The 27,798-nt window shown below is 41.1% G+C and overlaps 1 protein-coding gene across 2 annotated transcripts; it reads left to right on the forward strand.

Moving 5' to 3' along the window:
• The first annotated feature begins 725 nt into the window (after nt 1-725).
• On the forward strand, nt 726-26,281 carry gna15.1 (guanine nucleotide binding protein (G protein), alpha 15 (Gq class), tandem duplicate 1). 2 transcript variants are annotated; one of them, XM_033622074.2, is made up of 8 exons: nt 726-1,061; nt 1,400-1,572; nt 8,346-8,530; nt 8,789-8,943; nt 12,400-12,528; nt 13,057-13,186; nt 14,072-14,225; nt 22,708-26,281. In XM_033622074.2, the coding sequence occupies exons 2-8, from the start codon at nt 1,422-1,424 to the stop codon at nt 22,911-22,913; spliced, it is 1,110 nt and encodes a 369-aa protein (XP_033477965.1). In that variant the 5' UTR covers nt 726-1,061; nt 1,400-1,421; the 3' UTR covers nt 22,914-26,281. The 2 variants fall into 2 exon arrangements, with proteins under 2 accessions (XP_033477965.1, XP_033477964.1); XM_033622073.2 differs by having other exon boundaries at nt 1,411-1,572.
• The last annotated feature ends 1,517 nt before the right edge of the window (nt 26,282-27,798 follow it).

Consider the following 27,798-nt stretch of genomic DNA (forward strand, 5'->3'; position numbering starts at 1 on the left):
TACATGCATTATCTTCTTTCAAAATGCACTTCTGTTTTCACAGGAAATTTACTGTTTATGTACAGTCTCTGTCAAAATAAATGCACTACGTCAGTACAACAACGTGAACTGACTTTTTTCCTACCTCCTCACAACTGATGCAAGTGGTTGGGTTTAGGCAACAAAAACATGTGGTCCGGTTTAGGAAAAAAGAACAGGGTTTTGGCTTTATAACCTTATGAACACCACTCTCCTGGGTGAAAGTCAGTGTTTATTGGACTCATCCACGCCCCCTTCCATCCACCCTACTCGGACTTTGCCGCCTTAACCTTCATTCTTGTCCTGCTGTGTTTCACCCTGATGCCGCCAAGCCCTGTTGAACTATAACAGCAACCAGCTGCGTATCATGCCAGCATTAAAGAACAGCTTTTTCGTCAGTGTCTGACACCACAAGTCCCTGCCAGCTTTCAGCAACCTTGGAGTAAGACCGGGTTGGCCCTCAAGAAGGCAAACCCATCTCCGTTAATCTTTCTTTTATCTTTTCATTTTGTGACATTGTCAGTAGCCATCTATTGCAAAATTATATTTTCATTTTACAAAAACGATAAATTAATTATTTTTAAAAAATTAATTTAATAAATGATAAAAAAGGAGTTACTCTCCAGCACTGATATTTCAATGAAGTGCCAGCCTATGTAACAAAAAAAAAAAAGCAACAGCGTGCTCTAATTTGTAGGAAGTGTTACCTCACTTCCGGCGCAGCTGCGGTTCTTTGCCGCACTCTTGCCGCGGCGTCGCCCAGAGCGCATTCCTGTTCCAGAGCGTCTCCAGCGGACACACAGGCTGCACATTCCTCTGTAGGCGCGGTGGACTTTCCCGAGCTGCAGGTTGTTTCGCGTGGGCTGGAAAAAGAGTAGTTTTACCTCCGTGTCAGTGGGCTAATGACGCTTCTACTGCTGCGCCTCAGCGACGGGAGCTGGTAGCTGGAGTGGACGGAGGGGACACGGTGGGACATGGACCGTGAGACGCAGTCAGAGTGTGTACCTGCGCGTTTTCAGAGAGTGTGACGGACTGATTTGGAGGTAAAGAGCGCTACTGCTTTGTGTCTAACTTCTAAACTTGATTTAAAACCAACCAGGTATCTCAGAGATGACTTGTGCTGACACCTGGCACAGCTCCTGTCACACTGTTGAACAGTGAAACACAATTTAAAGTTAATCTGTGACGTGTTTACACGGGCACTGATTACATTTTCACCGTCATTGTCAAAGTCAGATTTCCGGGGGGGGGGTGTGTTGGAATAAATCCTGACTGGTTGCCCAGAGTCAAACACTCAGGGACATCAGATGGACAGCTCGACAGTGTGTTTATTAGCCAGTCCTTACCTGCTCATTACAGACAGCTGATTATTCATTAACAGTCTCATTTCAGTGCTTTTGGCCATGGCGGGCTGCTGGCATTGGTGCCACCGCACGTGCATGTGCTGTCTGTCCGAGGAGGAAAAGAAGACCATTGCAGTGGACAAAGAGATCCAGAGGATCCTCAAGCAGCAGAAGAAGAAGGAGAGAAGGGAGATTAAAATCCTCCTGCTGGGTCAGTGACACACACACACAGCACCTCTGTTCATCCTCTACATTATAATAACAGTGTGAGGCCTGTGAGAGAAAATTAAAATCAGTGATGGCAAATTTATTAAGCAAATAAATTAAAAATCCACCTGACTCAGTCATCCAGGAGGACACTATAAAGGAACGCCCTGTATGCACATTAAAATCTGCCTGGCCTGTTTGGTAGCCCGCAGCCTTGTAGAGAAAACTATGTAAAGCATGTGTCACCATGTGAGTATGTGAAGTATGGTCCAGATTGGGATTGGTTGGACCTGAAAACCACAGAAACCTACAGGCCTACTCTACATCAGGTTGGATGACTTTTTTGATGACCTGAATGGCAGCAGAGGCTTAGCAGCTTTTGTTTTGGTGCTTTAAAGGAGTCAGATAAAGCCAGCTGACAGGTCCAGGGTGTTAATAGGTGGATTAAAGGGGACGTTGAGGCTGGGCGGTGCGGAGGAAATCAAATATTTCAATTTCTTTTTGTTGTTGCTAATTGTTGTATTGGGTTTGGCAGTTTTTACAGAACATAGCACAGGAACACTTAAGATCATAATTGTCATACGATGATACAGACATGCAAGCACTCTGCAGTTACACCTCCAAAACACTTGTCGGTGGCGGGTGTCTGTGAAGTGCTGTAAAGTTAAGTTGATTAAAAACACACATTAAACATGGCTTAGTAGAGACAATTTCAAACACAAGTACACAAATCGGTTTCACTGTAACTCACAGCATTCAAAGACAAACAACTGTATTATACTGAACACGTTTTCCAAACAAATATGACATGCTAACATTATTAGCACAAGCCTATGGCATTTTACATAGTATAAATTAGCCTAGCGACGAGCGAGAATTCCTCTACTCATATGAAGCCAGGATAAATCACACACAAGACTTGAAATGCTGTTTTTGTGAAGGTTTTACTGTCTTCACAATTTATTGTTTATCTGTGAAATTAAAGTAAATAAAAGTTTGTTTCCACTGAGCGAAATGGTTTCAGCTTACAGAAACAGACAGGAGGTCTGCATTGCCGCGATGTGTAGTTACATTTCTGGAGAGCTGCACGTCAGGCTACGGCTCAGGGTTTGGCGTAGGCTCTATCTCAACGCAGAAGTATAAAATTTGCCTTACAGTTGCACTTTGTGGTTCCTCTCGGCCATTTCAAAGCACGGCTGCAGGATTTCTCTACACAATCTTTGAAATGCCAATGTAAGGCTGTGTCATAGCTGGTCTTTGGAAACAACGCTTTTATTTACTTCAGTTTAGCAGATAAGAAACAATAAATTATGAAGACAATAAAGCCTCCACAAGATGGCATTTTAAGTCCTATGTGTGATTTCAGGATTTATCCTGGCTTCATATGAGGAGAAGGAAATCTCCGCTCATCGCTAGGCTAACTTATACAATGTCAAATGCCATGGGCTTGTGCTAAAAATGTTAGCATGTTACATTTGTTTGGAAAATGTGTTTAGTATAAGACAGTTGTTTTGTCAGTGAACCTTGTGAGTTGTAATGGAGCCAAGTAGCGTTACTTTTGTTAAATGTTGCTGTTGTCCCTGGTTTTATATGAGTAGAGAGAAGGTTCGCTAGCTGCTAGGCTAATTTATACAATGTAAAATGCCATATGCTTGTGCTAATAACGTTAGCATGTTGTATTTGTGGGGAAAATGTGTCCAGATAAAGACAAGTGCTTTGTCTGTGAATACTGTGAGTTACAGTGAAGATGATTTGTGTACTTGTGTTTGAAATTGTCTCTATTAAGCCATGTTTAATGTGTGTTTAATGTGTGTTTTGAATCAACTAAACTTTACAGAACTTCACAGAAACCCCGCCGCCAACCAGTGTTTTGGAGGTGTAGCTGCAGAGTGACACAGACACACCCCTGCACAAGTATAAATGCTCACAACAGTGTAGGCTATGGCGTAGGGTCTGACGCACAAGTATAAATCCCGCTTAAATCCTTCTGCAGAAGATTCCACATATAAGGAGCTGCATACAGAAATGCTCGCTTACCAAACTCCATACGTACCCTTTGTACAGATAGTGAAAACATGTTCATTATCAGACGTTAATAGACCAAAATATTAATTGATACATTGAAATACTAATTGGCAGAATAACTACTGAGGAAAATAAATGATAGTTGCAGCCTTCACTCAAAAAGATTATTCGTGGGGTTAGTGGATAATGCTTAAAATAAATAAGTCTTTCAGTATTAAAAAATTACGTTTGTTTCATTAATGTGTTTTCTTTGGTTGACAACTTATTTTAAGAAGCTGGTCAAAATCTGAAACATTTTTGACATTTTTGAGTAGGATAGAATTCAAATAAATAATTTGGGATATTTTAAATAAAACAGTTTGACCACTAAAGATCAACTTTTGGATAAATGTTAATTTGGTTCAACTTAATTATGTTTTTCAAGGTCAAAACAAATCATGTTGGTTGAACTAAACTAATTGAGGTTATCAGATAGTAAAAAACTTAAAACGATGCATGCAAATTTTTAACCTTAATTTTCTAAAGTTGAATCAGTGTGTTATTTCTTAGAGTGTAACTGAAACTTTTCTGCTAAATATGAACCTGCGATTTCATTTTAGTTTTTAATTTTAAGTCATCACATAATGCAATTTCTACTGATTTGCATCGGCTGATATTATGAAGTAAATATGTCCATGTGGTGTCATTTTTAATTTATATCCTAATTATCATCAAGGCATCTTCCCAGTATTGATATGGCACTAAAGTATTCAAACTCACTTGTTAAAAAGTTAGACTAATGCGTATAAAATTGAATAAAATGCTTTTTTTGGTGTTATAATGGAACAAAATCCCATATTTCTTTTTAAAAAGAACAGCGAGGCAGGGCTTCAACTTATGATTATTTTCATTATTGATTATTCTGCTGCTTATTTTTACTTTAAGTTGTTTATTTCAACCCGAAAGTCCAAAAATATTCAATTTACAATGAAATAAAACACAAAAAGTGGCACGTTTCCACATTTTAAAGCTGAAACTACTGAGTATTTGTCGTTTTTTTTACTAATAATTTTAAATAATTCAGATGTTTTGGTTTATTTTCTTTTGATTGACATTTTTTTTAACAGCACTTTAAACCACATCCTCCTGATATGACAAGTGTGCAGCTGCTTCCCTGCAGACTTTTATTGTTTTATTGTGAATGTGAGCGACCTCGCTTAAAATAAAGACCACCGTACCGTAAACCACATCGTAAAAACTCACAGCCAGTATTTCAAATGGTAAATACCTCGTGTTTAAGTGCGTCTTTTGTCCAGTGTGTTATCAGCAAACTAAGCGGATACCGAGGCGAGATGCATCAGGACCTCAGGGGTGTTTAACACCTCCGGTAAATTTCCTGGGGGAAACCCTGCAGTGATACAGAGAAACAGTAAACAATAATATTGAATTATTGCCCGCTCTTATTTCCTGTATCACTGTGTGGAGCGACAGAAAACAAATGTTTGTGTTCGGGAACAGGACTGTCAATAAAACGGTGTTGAAAGCATTTTCTATCAGCACAGGTTTGTTTGAGGATCATTCCTCGAAAGCAGTGTTGAGAAATCACAGGAAAGTGTGTGGCGGAATAATCAGTGTTTGAGTTCCTTCTTGCAGACAACTGATTGAGTAACACACACATCCAAAGAGCAGCAGACAGCGCTCTAAAACAGGAACTACATCATGACTCGAGGGGGTGTTGCTCTGCAGCCTGTCGACCTCTTCAAACGTGTGGAGACAAACGTGCAACTTGTTTTTCATTTTATCTCCAATCACTATTTGGCTTTAATCTGCAAGGCTGAAAATAAAGAGCGAAGAGAAAATGTGCATCTGTTAAAGTAACGTCCGGTCCATCAGCGTCACCTTGTCCCTCTGTTGTGGTTTCCTTGCTTTCCTTCAAGGACGGTAATGTTTTCATCCTTCAACTGTAGAAGCTAAGAATCTAAAACATTAGAGCTTTATTTTGTATTCTCAGAGCACATCAGTAGAAATAGACTTGCTTTGACATATCATTATGTAGTAAATGTTGACTGCACAGTGTAAGGGCTGCAGTATAATGACACTATTGGCATCAGGGGTGAATTATCACACAATGTGCCCTTAGGCCCAGACATGCAAAAGGCCCACCCCACTTCTCCTATAGAGGTGCTTTATAGTTGTTTCACTTCTCCTTGGTTTGCATCTCTTCGTAGTCGTAACGCATTGTGTCTCTTTAAGGTAATTCAGTGTCTTTTTTTGGTCATTTTGTGTCTCTTTGTAGTCATTTTGCATCTCTTTAAGATAATTCAGTGTCCTTTTTTTTTGGTCATTTTGTTTCTCTTTGACATCATTTTGTGTCTCTGAGGTCATTTTGCATTTCTTAGAGGTAGTTCAGTGTCCTTTTTGATCACTTCATGTCTCTTTGAGGTAATTTTGTGTCTTTTTGGTCATTTTGTTTCTCTTTGTTGTATTTTGCCTCCTTTTGTTGTTTTGTGTCTCTTCCCGGTAGGTGTTAATTTGATTGACATTTTGTAGGTGAGGGCCAAGGGGGCTCCAGGTCTGTGCCCGGTAGGCCTGTTCAGTAATCCTTCCATGACTGGCATTTAGGTTCGCTATAAGACTCGCTTTCTCTATGCAATTCTGTCTACCATTAGGTGTGATCTCCCAGATTAATTAAGCCTTGATTTATGACACAAAGAAAGTGCGTCAACTATTGTGCAATCAAAACTGTTTGGACTGTGGGAAGATGCTGGCACAACTGTCGCTGGGTGCAGAAAGCTCTGTGTAGATTCACAGCTAAAACTGTGGTTATACACAAAAACAGAAATGTACATACGCAGTCTTTTCGTCAGATCTATAAAGCGGAACCTGATTCTGTTTGATAAATCTCACTGATTGTGGAACTGGTTGCACGTGCACAAGTCTGATTTCCACATCCACGGTTTGCCATAAATGGATGTAAAGACGCCTGTAAAACATCGGTTATCGTATCGATACTTTTGCCCCCACACTCAGATCTGTCATCGAGAAATACAAATAAGAATGTGCATTTGCAGTGACTGTGTTGCATTGGCGAGGTTCAACGACAAAGCAGCTGTCATTACACACAGGACTGTGCCGATTTGTAACATCTGTATCACTAAGTCATCACGGGCCGTATTCACAAAGCTTCCTGGTGCTAAGAGTTGCTTCTGGTGACGAAAATTCAAAGAAAATTCTTAGAGTTGTGACGTTTTGTTTGAAATTTCCTCTTAAAGTTAAGACTGGAACCTTGTAAAGATAAAAGTAATTCACAGAACATCTTAGACCTTAAGAAAGCTCTTAAGGTGAAAAACTGTAAAGAGCAGAGAGGAGGACTTTTCAGAGGCTTAAGAGTTTGAGTTTGGAGATGAGAAAATGGTCGAAACAAAAAGGTAGTAGATATATTCTCCAAACACTGGATGACATCGAGGAAATGAAATGCAACAGATTAGATTGTGCAGGGATAATTTTTGCGGTCGATGTAATTTGGGATATGCACATTTTTCCCACCTAACGTTGTAACACCAGAAATAAAATCATCACAACACTAAGATATTTGAAAGACTGGAAAAATACAACAATGCAGCAGTGATGTGTTGAGTCTGTCTTAGTCTGAGTGGGCGGAAGTTCGCTGCATAGATCAGCCTCTCATTGGGCGGAACGAGCCACCCGCTGAAGTCCCGCCCTACCACCTCCAGTTGTCATAGTCGACAAACGTCCTTTACTAACTTTTGCGGTGTTTGATCTTGCGGGATGTAGCCATTTCTCTGCCATGGTTTGTGTCCTGTAGGCGATATTTTTGTGGCCGTGTTACACCAAAACCTGTTTCCCCCCGGCAATATTTTTGCAAGCGCACCATTGCTGTGGCACTGCCAAGAACGATTGTGATTGGTTGAAAGAAATACAAGCAGCCGGGGCGTTTTTTTCTCCAATCTTAAAGTGAGAGTCGGCGCAGCCAGACCTTTCTTTTCTTGAGAAAGGTCTGGTGAGCGAGACTAAGTCTGTCTCAACCTTCCATCAGCAGAGTGATCACACTAACAATGACAACACTTTCTCAGTCAGCAGTTATTTCATTTCCACTGGGTGTCCACATCTTGTAGGCTCACAAATGGGTGTGCCTGTGACAACCAATCACATCTGTTAAAAGAATGTGTCAAAGTTTCTGTCCCTTCGTTGCTCAGAGTTGCTCAGAACTTTTCTAAATTGCTCCTAAGCCTGGACTCTCTAAGAGTATTCTCAGAATGTTTGGGAATACGGCCCCACACGTTATAGAAAACATCATCCTGATAATATGTCAATCATCATCATTATTCAACGTCAGAAAGATGATTGATGATTGATTCATAGCACTCATGTAGACAGGGACTTTACAAAGTGTTGTACAACAAAAAAATAAATAGTCATTGACAGGGAGATAAATGTAAATAGAAAAAAGATTAACTTCTCTCATAAATAATTTCCTCCACCAAATTGCATTTTTTTCTATATCGTAGATTCGCAAATGTACACGGTATGATAACCATAAACTGTTATGTTACGATATACCTTGAAACTGGTGTATCGCTGCAACCCTATTGAGCATACACATCGTTTAAACATCTGGCCTCTTGAGTACACTCATAAAGACAAAGGTGGGGCACATTGAGTCAAGGGTGCTAACCTCTGCGCTACTCTGTTGATAGAATCACACTTTTAGTTATAACTGGTCATCGTTTCATCTCCCATTTGTTGCCTCAGGTACCGGGGAGAGCGGAAAAACCACCTTCATCCGACAGATGAGGATCATCCATGGACGAGGCTTCTCAGAGGAGGAGAGGAGGACCTTTGCCAAATGCATCTACCAGAACATTTTCTCAGCCATGAAGGCGATGACGGGAGCCATGACCACATTGAAAATCCCCTATTTCAACCCTGAGAATGAGGTAGACACACAACACAGACCCTTAACACACACAGATGTCAACACAGGTGTGTGAGCATCAGGGCATGTGCACTCACCTGAGCCATGAAACGATGCCCATATTAAACAAGGCATCAAACACAACGGCTTAGAAACACACACTCAGCATGTTGTCGTCTATAAATAGAAGCTGGCAGTTTCACCATAAACACACACAGCACCTGTCACATACGTGGTACAGAGCAAAACCTAATACACTGAGTCTCTCACTATCTTTCAGATCTACGCCAGATGGGTGCAGGACATAAACACGGTGCAGATCTCCCAGATGGATCGAGGCTACGCTGACGCAATCCGCCGACTCTGGGCAGATTCTGGAATTCGGGTCTGTTACAGCCGGCGCTGCGAGTACCAGCTGCTGGACTCCACAGAGTAGTGAGTAACTGTCTCACAGTGGGAGCCAGAGCTGTCTGCAGTGTACCACACCCTGAGTCATGACTAGTAGTCACAGAGTATCACATGAACAAACGCTGTCACAGCAAGCTGCCAAAATGATATCACAATATAGGAATCTGTGATACATGATGTTTTTCCAAGTCAGGAAATGAAATCAAGAAACACACCTCTAAAATATCAAGATAATCTAATACTGTATTTACTGCAAAGTTTACTTTAGAGAAATCTGAGACATTAGTCTTATTGTTTCAAAGGTGTATTATGTGATTATGACTACAGATGCAAACATTCATTTACGTCATGAATTAATCTCATAAATATTTTTTCCAGTCCAACGATTAATTGTTCAATTTATGAAATGTGCTAATCATATTTTCACGTTTTCCAAATGAGTTCACAAAAACAGGTGACCTATATAATGTGATTGATACACTGTAATGAAATTCATACATGGAAAAAATACTGTTTTCCCTGGGAAATATTCCCTTCAATAGACAAGTAATGTGTTTATGTAAACATACAAATGTGAATGTATGGTATTATGTAAATACTTGGTCAACAGTTATGGAGCGTCATCAGGTAATGAGGGGAAAAATTTAACCCCAAACTTGCTGCTACTTAACAAATGAAAAAATGAAAAAGCATACATCTTAATTATTGTATTGCCAGGAGATGTTTTGTTTTTGTCAGTGTTTTAGTCTAGTCCTGTTATTTTGTTAAGTGCTATATGTGAGTTGTTTTGTGCACTGTCACAAATGTAAAGTTGTTGTGGACCTCGATAAGAATAGCTGCTGAGATTCAGTAGCTAATGGGGAGCCTACTAAACTAAACTAAGCTAAGCTAAGCTAAACTAAACTATAGGAAGCTCAACTAAACTAAACTAAGCTAAACTAAAGTAAGCTAAGCTAAACTCAACTAAACTAGGCTAAGATAAGCTAAACTAAACTAAACTAAACTAAAGGAAGCTAAACTAAACTAAGCTAAGCTAAGCTAAAGTAAGCTAAGCTAAACTCAACTAAACTAGGCTAAGCCTAGCTAAACTAAACTAAAGTTAGCTAAACTAAGCTAAACTAAACTAAAGTAAGCTAAGCTAAACTCAACTAAAGTAAGCTAAACTAAAGTTAACTAAAGTAAGCTAAACCTAACTCAATTCAACTAAGCTAAACTAAACTAAACTAAACTAAAGGAAGCTAAAGGAACTGGGGAACATAGAACCTTTTTTGCAGGGTTAAATGGGGAACATAGAACCCGGGAAACATAGATACGTTCCCCTAAACGAAACTAAAGGAAGCTAAGCTAAACTCAACTACAGTAAGCTAAACTAAAGTTAACTCAACTAAGCTAAACTAAACTAAAGGAAGCTAAACTAAACTAAACTAAACTAAACTAAAGGAAGCTAAACTAAACTAAACTAAACTAAAGGAAACTAAACTAAACTAAAGGAGGCTAACTAAACTAAACTAAAGGAGGCTAAACTAAACTAAACTAAAGGAAGCTAAACTAAACTAAACTAAAGGAAACTAAACTAAACTAAAGGAGGCTAATTAAACTAAACTAAAGGAAGCTAAACTAAAATAAACTAAACTAAACTAAACTAAAGGAGACTGAACTAAAGGGGGCTAAAGTAAACTAAACTAAAGGAAGCTAAACTAAACTAAGCTAAACTAAAGGAAGCTAAACTAAACTAAACTAAAGGAGACTAAACTAAAGGGGGCTAAACTAAACTATACTAAACTATAGGGGGCTAAAGTAAACTAAAGGAAGCTAAACTAAACTAAACTAAACTAAAGGAAGCTAAACTAAACCAACAAAAACTTCTAATTCACGTTGACATAAGACAGAGAAAAGCAGCAAACTCACAGAATCTTGCTTCACATTTCATCAGTGCTGCCTAGTTTGACAGTTTGACCTCAGTTCACAAGCAGTGATTGACATGATCAACAGCTGAGAGAGACTTCTTGGCTCTGATTGGTTGTTTTCATTCACATGCAGTGAGACCATTAGAAGCGCTACAAGGCAATAGTGTAGGCAGAGAAATATAATTTTTTCACCGATTATTTGTCTAATTTAGCTCTATGTGGATACTGTGAGAGTTCAGAGAATATTAAGCTTTTTTGTTTCATAAAAGTTACCAACTGCACTTAGCAAGCATTTTTCCCTTGAAAAGACTTTTAAAAAACGAAACGGTCACCGGTGAAAAGAGGCTCAGAAATGGTTCAAAAGTAAAAGTTCTGTGACCGACTATTTGAAGACGTTGATCGAACGCTCACATTTAGACCATATTTCACCAGGATTTGCAATAGTGATATTTATCATCCTCTACAGTGTGTAAATACTAACCTATCATCATTTTGGAGCCTTACTCGGTAACCATAACCACATTTCTCAGTTAAAAGTCGATAGCTTTAAATACCATATATCTGTAAGCAAGGACACAGCTGCTGTAATAATGTCACAGGAGACTGTGTGGTGACAGATTGTTGTATTGTTTGTTTATGCCACATCTGACCTTTGTACCAAAACTCACAGAGGACACACAGCGGGGAAAAAAGGCTATTTAAATGAGATGTATTGAGCTTGTACTGTCGAATTTTTTTAATGGAAAGGGTAATGAGACCTGAGGAGGTTTCGTGTACTTATTGGTTCCCATTTTGTGTGTTTGATAAATCAGTTTTATTTTATTAATTTGTTTATTTTTTTGTTTGATCTCAAGAAGACACATTTTTCGGACATTATCTTAAAATAAGTGATACTTTTTTTTTTGATACTGCTTTGTTTTGTTTCAGCCCCACATATCTGTCATTGTGGTACCAAGTATAAGACTTTGTACTTTGTCCTGAGACCACTGGAGGGGGCTAGTTCTTTACAGACTGTAGTTAGTCCAGCTGTTTTTCAGCCACTCTGAAACCACCAGTTGATCAAAGAGTATTTAAAGAAGCACACTCACACATGAATCATCTTTCAAACTGATAAGAAAAACCTAAATCAGTCACAGAGTGTCACAGAGCTACTCCTACACTGTCCTTTTAATCAACATGAAAGGATTTAACACACAGTAGGTGTGAGCTTCATGCTCTAAAGTATCACAGAACAAAGGGCTCAGCCTGCCTCCGTTTTCTCTCCTTTCTATTGCTGTTATATCCCGTGTTTACCCGGCGGCTCAATCATCATGGTGTGTGCATGATAAGAGACAGGCAGTAGCTAATGACAGCTTGTATCAACAGCAGCCATAAAGCCTTGGTCTGTACACAGGGTGATATGAACTCACTCCGCTCCCTTCTTGTACTTTTAATCACTGTTTTTTTTTTTTTCATCATATATCTTGTGTCGCTTCAGTTTATTTTAGCTGTAGAGGCTGTAAACAGACGCAATATGTTTTACTAGACGTCTCCTGTTGTGCCACTCTTTCACTCACTTTCTTCTTCTCTCCTTCAGCTACATGAGTAACCTGGACCGCATCTCTGCCCCAGACTACATTCCCACAGAGCAGGACGTGTTGCGAGTTCGATTCCCCACCACGGGCATCCATGATTACTCCTTCACCATCAAGACCATCACGCTAAGGTGGCCAGTACTTAGATTACCAGCCTGTCTGAGAGTTTAAAATCTAATACCAACACTATTCACAGCACTGTGAGAAAAACTACCACTGACTCCTGCAGAAGCTTTTGGTGTTTGGCTCACATTTCTGACTGAGTCTGCACAAAGCTCCTGCCGGGAAGTGAGGTGTCGCTCTCTGGGTTTATTTTTAATGTGTTGGTATTGTTTCTTTCTGAAACCAGAGGGGATCTGACGACAGCTCAGCAGACAAAGATCAGAGTTTACTTTAGAGGAACACCTTGTTCCCAAATGAAATGACACCTGCTCTTAAATTATCAGGCATAATTCAGAATTAAACCAACCTGAACTGAAGAAAAGGTTTGTCTTGACTCTGAACCCCAGCAAAGAATATCCGTGTACATGCGGACTAGGCGATTACCTCATAGTTGTAGCTTTATTACCGTTCTGGATCACACAGCCTTTAAAATTGTTCCTCAAACAGTTTTTCTTGCCCTCTTTAACTCTTCCTCCCTCTGCTCTGGTACCTGACAGGATCGTGGATGTGGGTGGTCAGAAGTCGGAGCGTCGGAAGTGGATTCACTGTTTTGAAAACGTCACCTCCCTCATCTTCCTGGCCTCCCTCAGCGAGTACGACCAGGTCCTGGAGGAGAGAGAGACCATCGTAAGGGCACTGAGAAGTTTGTCTGTGTGTCTCACTCTTGGTCTATCACAGCAGAGGGTGGACAGCATAGTAGAAACAACCTCATCTATCTGAACTTAGATACTTGATTAATATTTTTAGTAATTTTCAAGCAAAAACTACCAAATATTCTCTGTTTTCAGTTTCTCCAAAGTTTGGGTTTGCTCCTTTTTCTTGTTTTACAGCATTGCAAAATGAATATCTTTTGAGTTTTGACTGTTGGTCAGACAAAAGAAGTAATTTGCAGACCTTAGACTCTGTGATGGACATTTTACACTATTTTACGATAATACAGACACTAAACAGTAACTGTAGCTGTCAGATAAACATAGTGGAGTAAAAAGTTAAATATTCATCTCTGGAATTTGGTGTAGTTTTACAAATAAATCATAAATACCAAAGTATAAAACAGATTGTAATTTGCAAATTGTCACTGCGCTCACTGCAGTCATTTCATCCGTCCACCAGCAGGTTTCACTCTTGCACAAGGCAACCTCCCCCCTCTGCCCCTTCCTTCTATCTCCCCCTTCTCCTCAGCCTCTCCAGCCCTCTGTCGCATTCTGTCCGTTCCTCCCTCCCATGCTGTCACTAAGCCGTTTATCTCTCTCTGCCACTTTTTAGTCAGCCAACACATTCATTAACCTCCACAGTGGCCCCGTGTGCTCCAGACCCCCCATAAACTCCCTCCCTCCTCTCTTTAAAGGCCCACTTCCCTCTCTGCTTCATCCTCAGCCACCCACGTCCACCTCGCCATCTCCGAAAACTGTTTTTCTGTCCTCAAGTCGTCTCAAAAACTTTTGGTTTAATCCTTTTATCTACAACCCCCCTGACTGCAGCCTCCAGCATGATATCTGTCTCTGTCTTCAGAACCGTATGCATGAGAGTCTGGCTCTGTTCTACACCACCATCCATTCTCCGTGGTTCTTCAACACCTCCATAATCCTCTTCCTCAACAAGACTGACATCCTGGCTGACAAAATCCAGACCTCTGACTTGCAGAAATATTTCCCCAGCTTCACAGGTGAGCTGTGGATGCATGTTTTTCATCTATAGTGAAGTTATATCATATACTGATCGCCATTACTTCCCCGACTGATATTTCTCAACAACAGCCTTGAAAGTTTGGGCAAGCATTCACAGTCCCCAGTGGATGAATCCGAGTGATTTCTTGATCCCTTAACTTTTCCTCTAGCGCTATCATGAGGTTGACATTTTGCTTTTTTTTTTTTTTTTTGAAATACCTCAACAACCATTGGTTCGATTGCCATGAAATTTAGTTTAAACACTGAAGATGAACTGCAACATCTTTGGTGATCCATTAAAGCATTTCCTAGTAGTATTATTGTTGGCGCCACTGTTGCAAAGATTGCTTTTGGAGCCTAGCAACTACCAACAGCGCAGCACACACTTTTGTTTTCCACATTTACTTTGGTTGTTCCACTGTCCACTATTTCCTCTGATACTCTTTGATAACAGGGGGTAACACCGATAGCTACCAGGGAAAACATAAGCGCTATCCTCTTCCTGTTTTGGTTGTACAATGGTTGATGCATGTATTTTGTGCTGTATATCGAGCCTTCATTGATTGTACTTGAGCAGAGAGAGAGCAGGGGACAACGATAGACAGACAGGGAGAGTAACGGAGCAATGGAGCAACAGAGTGGAAAACCAGGGTAGAGAGATGGAGTGTGTGAAAGAGAGAGACAGAGAGAGAAGGGGGGCCATATGGTGACTTGGTCGGCAGTGTTTGCTTCTGCCTCCCCTGCAGTGGGAGAGATGTGTGTAACAAGCAGCAGAGATCATCATCTGTGTGCTGCATCAGTATGGATGGCCAGGTGCACTTGAAGACAGAGGTGCACCAAGGGATTCCGGCCCATACTGCCAAACCTGTTGTGCACAAGACGCAAAGCTGACGATAGATTCATGACAGAACAGAAGGAAGAGAAGAGGAAGTGGTGCGAGCAAACATGTCAGCCTGAAGCTTGTCATGAAATGTTAAAAGACTAAAAACAATATTTTCTTTCACAGTAAAAAATTAATCAGAGTCGGGCCTAACACTGCTGTCGTGGTTCAGGCTTGGGTCAGGCAGTACCTGTGTTGATTCATGTAGGGTCGAGCCTGATTTTTTAGGCCAGATAAAAGCTCTAGCTTACAAGGAACCAATCTTAATGCTGATGGTGTCATTCTTCTGTAGCCATAACATTCGGCAATCAGTATATGCTTCATAATAATAAAAGAATGCAAAAAACTTGTCTGTTACCACTTTGGGTTTCCTCTTAGGCCTTGTTCAGACTCCCAGCCAAAATCCGATTTTTAGCCAATCTAGATTGGAACCAGATGGCTCTTATGAAGTCTGAACAGTCATAAATGACATGAAATCCGGTTTTTGCAAACCAGATCGAAACCACCTTTGGGAGGTAGTTTCAGATCGCATTTGGACAGATGTGTCTGAGTCTGAATAGCTCCTTATACGACATCACACAGTAAATGCTGGATGACGCCTCCGCTCCGACGTCATTGCCACAGCAACCTGTCAGATTGGTCAATAACGTGGCCCAGTCTGAACAGAGCCAAATCCGATTTGTCCACTTGCTAAAAACAGTGTGGACAGTCAGCAGTCAAAAATCGGATTTGAGAAGGAAACAGATTTGAATCAGATTCGCCTGCAGTCTGAACGCAGCCTTAGCTCCAAAGGCAGGTAAATTATCAGTCTGTCCAAAACTATTCATTAAGTTTCAGCCTCAGCATTTAGCTTAAGTACAGCCTCAGAGAACCTCCAGTGACACTGCAGACTCCTTGACATTTTATAGACTGAACAATCAATCTATTATGGCTGTACCCAACTAGGATTATATCAGTTGAATCAGATTCTGCCAGCTAATATGAATATTCGACCATTCTGGTTTCTTTTCCATAGTAAGTCTTAAAGTTTGAACCCGGCTCAGCGGGACGTTAAGCGTGACAGCAGCATTCACGTAACATCACTAGCAATGATTAGAAATGTTCATTTTCTGCTGACACTAGATACAATCAAAAGCCAGAGACTATATCGTATTAAGTTGCTGTGAGCTATAAATTCAAGTTAATGTTATCTCAGAGTCTTACAGTGGAAATTTTCTCCTCCTCTGTGCAGCTGCATCATGGCCGCAGCTGACTGTACCAAGGAGTAGCGTTAAAGTTAAGACAACACACTGACTAGCAAAAAATAAAAGACTGCTAGACTTAAAGCAATCTCAGTTGACTGAGGGGTCTGAGGATTCGAATCTCCAACTTTCAAGGGTGCAGTGTAAAACTAAAGGCGAAGGCTTTAACTCTGAACTTTCTGAGCTGTCCTAACATGAACAGTCTCTGCTATGTGTTCTTGATAATGTGATCTGTGTTGATGGTCCATTTGAGTGTGTTGCTGATGTGTATTCCAAGAAATGTGAATGACTCAGTGATGTTTATGGGTTCTCCATGGGGCTTTTGGGGAGGGGGTTGTGCCTGGAAACTATAATGAGTTTGTGTGTTTTAGATGTGTTGAGCTGGAGGTTGTTATCAAGGCAACAATCAGAATCAGAATCAGAACCAGAAATACTTTATTGATCCCCGAGGGGAAATTATTTATGTTACAGGTGCTCCTTGCAAGAGAGGAAAGATACGTGAAAATATAAGAAATTTAAACAATAGTATTAACAAATATATAGTTAAATAAACAGGAATTATTAACAAACATAAACGTAAATAAATATATATATATATACATATATATATTGTAAACTGAACAAGTGGCTGCTTGGGTGACCTGCTCCCACTCTTGGTCGTTGTTGTTGGGTTATAAGTCCCGTTATGGTTGTGTCATCTGCGTATTTAAGAATGGTAACTGAGCTGTGGTGTGATGTGACATGGTTTGTACAGAGGGAGAAGTGCCAGGTTTGGCTTTTAAAACCAAATCCAACACTTTGGTGAAGCTCAAAGTCGAAATTCAAACATTCAAACAAGAAATTACAGCAGTATGTGAGAGGGCGGAGCCTAGTCAGCGGCAGATTACATTGTGTGCATGTTTCTCATCACAGCCTGGCCAGAATCATGTGTGAGAGAGCTGCGATGTTGTTTTCCTCCTCCGGCCAGCCTTGCTTTGGGCCATTTCATTGCATCCTGCTGCACCCGCTGATGTTTCATCTCAAAAATAATAATCTGTAGGGTGATTTCAGCCTCAGTGCGTCCCTGACTCTGAACCCTCCATCGCTGTCCTGGTGTCAGCAAAACCAACAATCATTATATATTTTTAAGCTAACACACACACACACACACACACACACACACAGACACACACACACACACAGTTGCAAATGAGTCACTTCCAGGTACTTGGTGTGCTTAATGATGTGGCTGCAGCCTGTAACTCTGCTGGTGTGAGAGGCTGTAGAGCGCTGCCCTAAGAGTCCCCACCTCCCCCCAACACCCCATCACCTCCACCTCCACCTCTCTCCCTCTGTTACCCATGGCAACCACAGACTGTGCTTCCCACAAGCCATGCACCCCCCACAAACTCCCACTTATACGTGTATAAGGTGTGTGTGTGTGCAAAGATGGAATAAATGACTGCAAATGATTATTTGTGTGTGTGTGTGTGTGTGTGTGTGTGTGTGTGTATCTGCAGTACGCCCACTGCGTTTTACCATCAGCGTTAGCAGAGTAAAATAATGACTCATACAGGGTCAAGCCCCTTCATGTCAATTTAACCTTAACGACGACTCAGAGCAGCTCCTACCTCTGGCTGCTGTTTGCTGTCGTGTTCCTGTGCGGCCCTTCTTACTGCGGCTGCTGCAATCTACACTTGAAGGTTACTGTTGTCACGCAGCCCTGCTGTCCTACACAGTGTTGACACAGTGGTGAACTGGACCAGAGCGGAAATTACTATTCAATTAAATGATTAGTTTGTTGACACAAAACTAATGGATTCATTTTTCCAAGCTAAAATTGCAGTCAATCACTGCTTCCAGCTTTTTAATGTTTCATTTATGGCTGCAACCAACAATTATTTAAATTAATCTGTCTGTTTACTTGAGTAATTATCAATTAATCATAATCAATTATTCATTTTGTTTATTATAGAGCAGAAAATTACTAGAGTTTTTCCAGGAATCACAAATGCCTCCGATGCTACCTAAAATGCTGGATCAGGTATTTCCGAATACACAGTCTAGTCTTTCGAAGAATTAGAGGCTGTTTTGCTGTGTGCGTAACAGCACTAGTCCCAGAGGCCACGCTCAATGAAATAACTTGACATTCACTCCATTCTGTTTTCAGTAGATTGGTCCTGTTTGGGCAGCAACAGAACTTTTTATTTTTATTGATTTAACCAGGAAAGTCCCACTGAGATCAACAATCTCTTTTACAAGGGAGACCTGGCCAAGACAGCAGCACACCAAAAGGTACAGCCAAACAACCACACAATAAAGAACATAAAAGATAGACAGTGTTAAATGTTGACAATGACAATGTTAAAATTTTTGAGCACCTACACACAATGACAAGACCCAACCAACTCATTCATCCTTGTACTTATGAGAGCTTTAAAGTCAGGCAGAGAGACCAGTTCATGTAGTTTCATCTTTTTGAAGGTTATTTTAAGTGAGAGGAGCTGAGCACATGAAAGCTTTCTTTCCCAGCTCAGTCTGTGCACTAGGAACAGACAGCAAAACCAAATCTTGAGATCTCAGACTATAGCTACAGTCAGATCTCTGTTCAATCAAAGTATAAATGTACAAAGGGAGACCAAATACCAGTGACTGAGCGAGGGCTTTACAATGTCTAACAAATCTCAGCGCACTATGATATGCAGTATCTAACATGTGCAAACAGTGTGCAGGTGCATTCATGTACAACAAATCACCATGATCCAGAACCAGATAGAAACATAGCAGCAACCAGTCTTTTCCTAGCCTCAAAGTAGAAACAGGACTTGTTTCTGAAATAAAACCCAAACTTCAGCTTCAGCTTTTTAAGAAGGTTATCAACCTGAGGTGTAAAAGAAGGGGAGTCATCAAGCCAAATATCGAGATATTTATTAACAAGTGACAACGTCTAAATTCTTTCCCTGAGCAGTAAGAACATCAGGGGTGTTCACAGACTTCCTCCTAGCATTTTTGTCAGCATTTAAAATAGGGATGCACCGAATATTTGGTAACCGAATATATTCGGCCGAATATTGCAAAAAAACACACATTCGGTATTCGGTGGAATAAGTGAAAAGCAAGGCCGAATAATAGTGGCGTGTTTTGATAACGCAATCAAACAGCGTGCCGTGACAGGTGGAGTTAAATGTCAGCAGTGTGGCGATCCGTCCGTCACCGCACTCACATTTGCGACTAAAAATAGCTTTGGCGAATCCCACCGATTGTGGGTTGAACGGGGGTCACAGACACAGACAGTAATGTATTCCTGTCAAATACGGCGGCCATCAGCTTACCAGCGACGGAGAAGTCGCCTCCAATAATATCCTCTTCTTGGCGTGTGGACTGCCCAAAAGTACCTGAACACCTGAGCCAGCCAAACACAGGTATGTGATGTGTCAGAGGAGAAACGAGCCGTTCACATTTCTCTCTTTTAGTCTTTCAGTGGCAGGTAACGGCCACAAACCTCACCGCACTTTAGGGACTGTTCTTTACTTATGAAGGGACTTGTCAGGGGAGGAGGGTGGCTGGTTGATTCTTATTTTATTTATTTATTTTATTTCAATCCCCCCTATGTTAATCACTTATTGATGCTGTTTTTGAAGTATGAATAAGTCAATAAGTAATTTATTCCATTGAAATATCATTGATGTATTATAGAAAAGTGATTTATCTTTTTATAAATGACAAAAGGCACATCTGCCTCATTTTCGCTGTGGTATCGTGATACTACTTAGAACCATGATATTTTCATTGGTATCGTACAGTGGGTCCCAATACTGGTACCGTGACAACACTAATCTGGAGGGGGTTCATCTGCAAAAACTAATGAAAAACTAAACAACAATATTCGGTATTCGGTACTCGGTATTCGGCCAAGCGTTTAATATTATTCGGCTTCGGCTTCGGCCACAAATTTTCATTTCGGTGCATCCCTAATTTAAAGCCAGCTTTATTTGTGAAAGCTGAATCTTGATAACGTTAAAGACAGGCCACAGCATCTGTGATGGATGAGCTGGCACAATACATCACTGTGTCATCGGCATAAAAATGAAAATTGGTACCATCCACATTTCGACCAAGACTACCAACATAAATGGAAAATAACAGCAGACCGAACACAGAGCCCTGGGGTAGACCATTACAAATGTTGAGCCAGTTAGACATGAGCCCATTAAGTTGAACACACTGAGACCTATCTGAGAGGTAATTCACAAACCAGCCCACAACCTGGTCAGATATACCAAAACTGTTCAACCTCTGTTTTAAAATAATACTGTGATAATAATGAGTGGAACATCGTGAAATAATGTGAAGATTATCCTTTTTGCATTTGGATAGTATCGTAAGGCCATGAATATATGTATAATTTTTGTTATATATAACAGTTGTTGTTCCATTTGTACACATTTCATTTGGCTTCTTGACATGGAAATTAGTACGTAGTATACAACTCTTAATCGTTTTTGCTTCCTTTAACGCAATGGCATCAGATCAACACTCGGAATCAGCCAATATGCAAGTTCAGGTATTTGAATCTGTGTTGGGAAGAAAAAATATTGTATTGGAACAGCTGTTTCGATGTTTTATTCAACCCACCGTCCAAAACATAAAAAAAAATGTTCGGTTTACTATTGAATATCACAAAGAAAAGTGGCAAAGCCTGAAATATGAGATGCTGGAACCTGAGTATCCCTTTACCAATTTTGTCAAGTAATCGATTAACTGTCTTGTGCCCCCTTTTTTTTCTAAATTGTGCATTAAATATCTTTGGGTTGTGGGTTGGTCGAACAAAACAGCCTCTTGAAAGACGTCACTATACAAACTTTTGATGGCCATTTTGCACTTTTTTGACATTCCATATTTTAAATGATTAATTGAAAGAATAATGGAAACATGACACACAGGTGGGCAGACACTGTCGTTAACTTCTGTGACACTTTGTCACCTTAGCCACAGCTTCTCCCCATCTGTGTCAATGCAAATTAGTCAGCACTGTTTGAAAGAGACTGAGTAAGAAACAGATATAAAAAAAGAAGTAACTAATTACGGCTGTACCCGACTCAGAATTATATCAGTCAACTTCGACTTTTAGGGGGCAGCCCTATAACCAACATGACATTTTCACTGGCGTCCATGCTGCTTACAGTGTAATTACCCTGTTTCTGACATGTGCGTGGCATTGAACTTGACACACCAGTAAAAAGAAAAAACAGAAAGGCATACTCATCTACTGGCACGGGGAAAGGAGTCGATTGCCCAATTTTGAGCGAGGGTTCCCAAGTTTTTAAAAAATCTGCATATATGCTCTAACTCTGGTGGAAAAAGGGTTTAAAAAATAACATTTTCTGATGTAGTTGCTAGGCCTGCAACTAACAATTTTCATTATTAATTAATATACACATTACTGTCTCAAATAAACATTTGATCCATATAATGTCGAACAATTTGTGAAAAAAATGCAATCTCCTCAAGCACAAGTTGACACCTTTGAATAGCTTGTTTTAACTTTAAACATCGGAAAATTTAAACAGCCTTTTATTCATCACATAATAATACTAAAACCACTATGAACTGTCGTGGTGAAGAGGGAGCTGAGCCGGGAGGCAAAGCTTGCGATTTACTGGTCAATCTATGTCCCAACCCTCACCTATAGTCATGAATTCTGGGTAGTGATCAAAAGAATGAGATCGCGGACACAAGCGCCGAAATGAGTTTCCTCCGTGGGGTGGCTGGGCTCAGCTGAGAGATAGGGTAAGGAGCTCAGACATCCAGAAGGAGCTTCGGAGTAGAGCCGCTGCTTCTGCGTGTCGAAAGGGGTCAGTTGAGGTAGTTCAGTCATCTGATCAGGATGCCTCTTGGGTGCCTCCTGTTAGAGGTGTTCTGGGCATGTCTCACTGGTAGGGGGCCCCGGGGCAGACCCAGAACACGCTGGAGGGATTACATATCTCATCTGGCCTGGAAACGCCTTGGGATTACCCAGGAGGAGCTGGAAAGTGTTGATTGGGAGAGGGAGGACTGGGGTGCTTTGCTTGGCCTGCTACCCCAACGACTGCTGCCCCAGCGAACGAAAAGCAACAGGTTTTAAAAAAAAACATTACGAATAAACATTTTGGTGTATAAAACCAAGAAAATAAAAGACAGATTAAAGGAAAGTAGAACATAAGACAAAAGAAGCTTGGATAATTATGTATTTTTGCTTAAAAAAGTACAATTGATTACCAAAATAGATGCTGATTAACTGTCTGTCGGATGACTTATCAAGTGTTTCAGCTGCAGTCCCAACCTTGTCTCACCTCTCACCTTTTTGTTTTTCCCTCCCGTCCCTCTCACCTCTGTCAACAGGTAAGAGGCACGACCCAGAGGACGCCAAGATCTTCATCCGCAAGTTGTACGAGCAGCAGGCCGTCAACCGCGACAACAGAGACAGTTGGAAGACTCTCTACCCGCACTTCACCTGTGCCACAGACACTAACAACATCCGCAGGGTGTTCAGTGACATCAAGGACACGGTGCTGCTCAAGTCTCTCAGGGACTACGGAGTCATCTGAACTTTGACACATCGGTGAAACACAGTGACTCTGTCTGCGCTATGTACGTCTACTAATGAAGGCCAAAATGTTGCGTCTTTTTCTGTTTGTTATTTTTTTCCTAAAGCCTGGACAATCAGACCATCCTTCATGCTCCTGTCCACCCTCTTCCTCCTCTCCCTCATCAGGGTTTAATGAAGAAGCGTGGTGGAGAACAACAGGACAAGTCTGCAATTTTCTCTCACCTTTGCCACCATCACTAGCTCGCTCTCTTGTCCTCCTCCTCTCAAGTAGAAAACATGAAGACGTTTAGGGAGATTGGAGACAAAACAAGACTTGAATGACTTCAGTAATCACCCTCATGTCTCTCAGCCAGGAGCTTTTCCTCCTCATTTGGAGTGTTTTGGTCATGCAGTGACTGAATTGATCCATAATTGTAGCAGGAGCAGAGATGCTATGAAGTGCTGCACTGCCATTAACGGAGTAATGACTTTTCACAAGTGGCGATGGGGCCATGCTTGGGTACGCCACCCTGTCACTCTCATTTTAAATGCTTTATTTGAATCCTCCAAGTACATTCAGGTTCAATGCATACTGCTTCTATTATGCAACATAAACACATGAGTTACTATCTGCTGCATCTTTTACTGTCAGACATTGTGAATCGAGGGATTTTCTCTCTGTGATTAACGTCTTAACGGCTTCACAAACACTGGGCTCCTGTCAGAGGGCCAAAATCCCGATTGATTACAGTAATATCGCACACTGGCAATATTCCTATCTGCACTGTCTCCCTTAATTCTTATGTGCCTTTTGGAGTCCTCCTCAAAGTGCCATAACAATAGTGTGTGATGACATCCCTACACTCACCTCCAGTCAGTTGCTGTGTCTGTGTTGAATGGTTTATCGTGCAACTCCCTGTCACACGTGGATAAAATACACACTGTGGGGCGAGTTCACAAAGAATTGCACATCGCTTGCAACCACTCTCTGCCTCTTCTCAAGGTCTGAAACGATACTGCACGGATGACATTACAGTGCAAACACGCCCATAAAGTTCTGCAGCTGGGTGCAATTAGATTTTTTGTGTGTGACTGCAATTATCCATGTGGCAATGTATAAATATTGTCTTTGCACTGTGTTCAAAAAGAGAGGACCACAGCATGTGTGGATCTTTATTGGAAATTGCTTCAGTCAGTACCAGCAGGGAGTCACAAAAAAAACACAAAGACAGAATTACAGTAGATGTGATGTGGAGAAAAAAGTTCATATGGTTTGAAAATGTAGAAACCAAATTATCCTTCCAGCCTCTGATTTGCTCATAGATATTAAATGTTGTAAATCACAAACTCTGCCATTGTTAAACCTAATTTCTTCAGGGGTTTTTTAAATTTATTTTCCCATCAGACTAGTGAATTTGCTTTTCTTAGTCAATGGTTGGTTGATCCACCTGTTGTTTGCATTGATCCGTTTTTTGGTTGTTGTTGAAGACTCTCAATCCTGGTTTCTGTTACGTTTTATCAAAAGGTTGTGAGAAAACCTTTGATGGAAGTAAAGGGCAAAAGACGCAAAAAACAAACTCAGTGTGCAAAAGGCCTTAACAGTGGATCACTTGACTACTTATACAAGACAGGAGTTGCTTGTATTAACAACCCCACAAAGAATGATCAGCTAACTCTGCAGGTTCTCTTAACTCTACAGAACATTAACATCATTCAGCTCACAACTTTAGTGTTTCTGCTCACTCTCATCACCTTGTTTCCAGATGCAACAGGCAGCTGCTCTGAGCAGAAAAAGCTCTAATAAACCCCTGATTGCTTCCTGCTCAGCATAAAACAGCAGACACACACAGTTGGCAACTAGCTAGTGAACATAGTGGAGCATTTAGCAGCTAAACAGCCAGAGATTTCCCTCAGGAGTTGGTGGAGAACAAAAACACAGCTAAAGGGAGTGAATATTGGACTTCCATTCACCAGGTCACCAGAATCACAACTAAACAAGTTGTACAAGCTTGCATCAAAGTGCCTAAAAAACAGTTATAGCTGGAGTGCAGGACTTTTACATATAAATGAACGTCTCTTACATTTAAGCCCGTACTAAACAGAATCACACGATGCTGATTAGGCCTACCATAGCCAGGGAAAGCTCTCTGTATTTCACAGTTCACCAGAACTGTGGTGTCTGTGGAGACTTTCCTGCACTGGTGCACCAAAAGTGATGCATTTTACGTCAACCAGACAGAGTTAAAGGGGGCAGGAAGTGGGGAGAGATGGCAGCAGAAGATCTTGAGAAGTATCCAAGAAAAGTTCCTGAAGTGGATGCGCCAGATAAAAAAGAAGCTCTGCGTTTAGAGAAGGAATACATTTTAAAAAAGACTTGACGAGCAAGTTCCTGGGGGTGGGGGAGATGCAGTGGGCTCTCCTGTAGGCATACGTCAGTGTCAGAACAACAATAACAGGGAGGCAAAACCACAAGGTAGGAGAGGTGGTGGGGCCTTTTGCAGATCTTTGCCCAGGAGCCAGTTGTCTCGTAATCCACCCATGGTCAAAGGCACATGTTCGACAGTGTTCGTGTAATTACTCCCACTGCCAGAGGAGGGAGATAAAAGTTCTACACTCCAGCTTTAACTGCCTAAATATCTATTTTTCACTGTGTCAAAAAATAGTCGTTCACAGTCTCTGAACTCTTCCTGTTTTGTACTTCTTGACATTCACTTTCCACACCGCAACAAAGCCAACAGCTGATTCTTCAGCGCTCGGCGCAATTAATACACTACAATAAAATCAATAGCACAAATTTGAGCACAAATCACAGTTGGAGGCTGACAAGGTTTAAAAGGTCACGAGTGAGGGAACTGAGATGTGTTTGAGAAGGCAGCTCGACTCACTGCGAGTTCAAATCAGCGATGGTGGGGGAAGAAAAAAAAAATCCAACAGGATAAAGATTATTAATATAAAGTGGCAGTGTGAACTCTCTGTGCATCAGTTTTATATCAGTGTGTGGAGATGGGAATTTAATAATATTGATTACAGGTATGAGTTGGACCCCCCCTGTGTGCCTCATTGAGTGTTGAGTGGAAAATGACATTGAAATTCATTGAATGAAGTGACCGTGATGAGGCGAACATCAGCTCACTTAATGATGAAAATGTTTAATTGTACTGTACATTTACTGATGACTACTTCTGATTGAGTTTGAACTGCTGTATTTTTTAATTCTGTTTACCAACAGCACATAAACTGTGATTGTCTAGTGAGCTACTTTCCGGCGATGGGAGACCTCCTCTCATACGGTGACAGTGAATTGTTGTGTGTAGACTTGGGTGGAGGAAATGGGCAAATATTTTTTTTCTAGTTAATATTAAAAGCAAACTTTGGAATACACACACATACACACCCCTCCGCTTACTTTTGTTTGTGTTCCCTGGCAGATATGGACAGAGAGAGTTGGTGTGATGTGTTTTCTTTGTCACCAAGACAAACGTATGCTCACAGGCTACAATCACAATCACTCTGTGACTCACAGTTTGCAAATACAACACTGCAGAATTTGCATAGGAGTGACAATTTGGATTTTTTTCACACCGTTCTCATTTCCATAAACTAGTATGTGTGTTCCTGGGGTTGCACACTACGAGGATTCTCTTGTAAACACAGGTGTCACATTCGTTAAGGAGAAAACTTTCACTGTGTTCAGAGTCTGGAAATGTACATCTGACAGCTGAGGGCAGCTCAGGCTTCACACAGTGAGATGATAGTTGTTCAAACTGTTGTATTCCTCCATCCTGCTGGCAGCAAAGTAGTTCCTCATTAGCGTGAAGTGACAAATTGCTTCTCCGGTAAGAATTCAGAAACAGTTTACTTTGAGTGAGCATCCACTGACCACAAAAGTACACGCTGCATGACACATGTTTACATAACAAATATACAGATAGGCAGATAGTGACACGTCTTCCACTGTAAAACACACACGCGCACACACACACACACACACACACACACTCGGCTGGTAGTGGCTGTCAGAGCACAGCACCACAGGAGTGTGAGACTGTGAACCCGTGGACCTGGTGACTGTCAGTCTCTTCAAGATTACTTGACATTTTCAAGTGTGTGCTTGAGTGTGTGTGTGCGTCTGTGCTCATAAGGCCATATGTGTCAGTATGTCTGCAGCTGTGTGTGTGTGTGTGTGTGTGTGTGTGTGAACCTCTCAGACAGAGACGGGGCCACAGCTCAGCCTGCAGGGGAGCTGCCTTGTTACTCCTCAAGATCACTTTTTCCTTTTTTTTCTCCTCGGGCATCTAAAAATAAAGCAGGAAGAGACTGAAATCACTGTCACGATAAAAAACAATAATTCAAGTGAATACCCATCTTCTTTCCTGCAGAGGACACTAATGCTGCACTCACGGAGCGTTGCCACGGTGTCATGAGAGTTTAAATATGGACAATATCTGTATTTAGAATGAAGCAACTCACAGGAAACTGGTTAAATTACCCCTGATGCTCTGTCCACCTTCAGCCCGCATCACTGCAGTCAATTAACCATGAAAATGCCCAAACAAAAAACTGTATAAACACTGGCTACGGTTACATGATGGCTTCTCATTCAGAATGAAATAAATCTGAATGAAATCATTCGGAATTACAGTTTTTCCAGGTAGTTTACATGGGAAATATTCATTTCGAATGAGGGTTTACACGGGAGATCAGTTCAATCGCCTTTATTCAAGTCTGCGCAAGGTTTGGGGCAGGGAAGGTTTCTGATTGGATAGGGGGCGGGGCGGATGTTACGTGTTTACGTTTACCGGAAGAAAACACTGTAGTCCTCGCTCCGGATAACAAGACGCTTGACGACGCCGTTCTTAGTGCCTTTTTCGGGCGTGTTTTGCTTATATTCTTGAAGCAGCAGT

This window comes from Epinephelus lanceolatus, chromosome 6 (genome assembly GCF_041903045.1).
Source record: "Epinephelus lanceolatus isolate andai-2023 chromosome 6, ASM4190304v1, whole genome shotgun sequence".
NCBI classification, from domain to species: Eukaryota; Metazoa; Chordata; class Actinopteri; order Perciformes; family Serranidae; genus Epinephelus; species Epinephelus lanceolatus.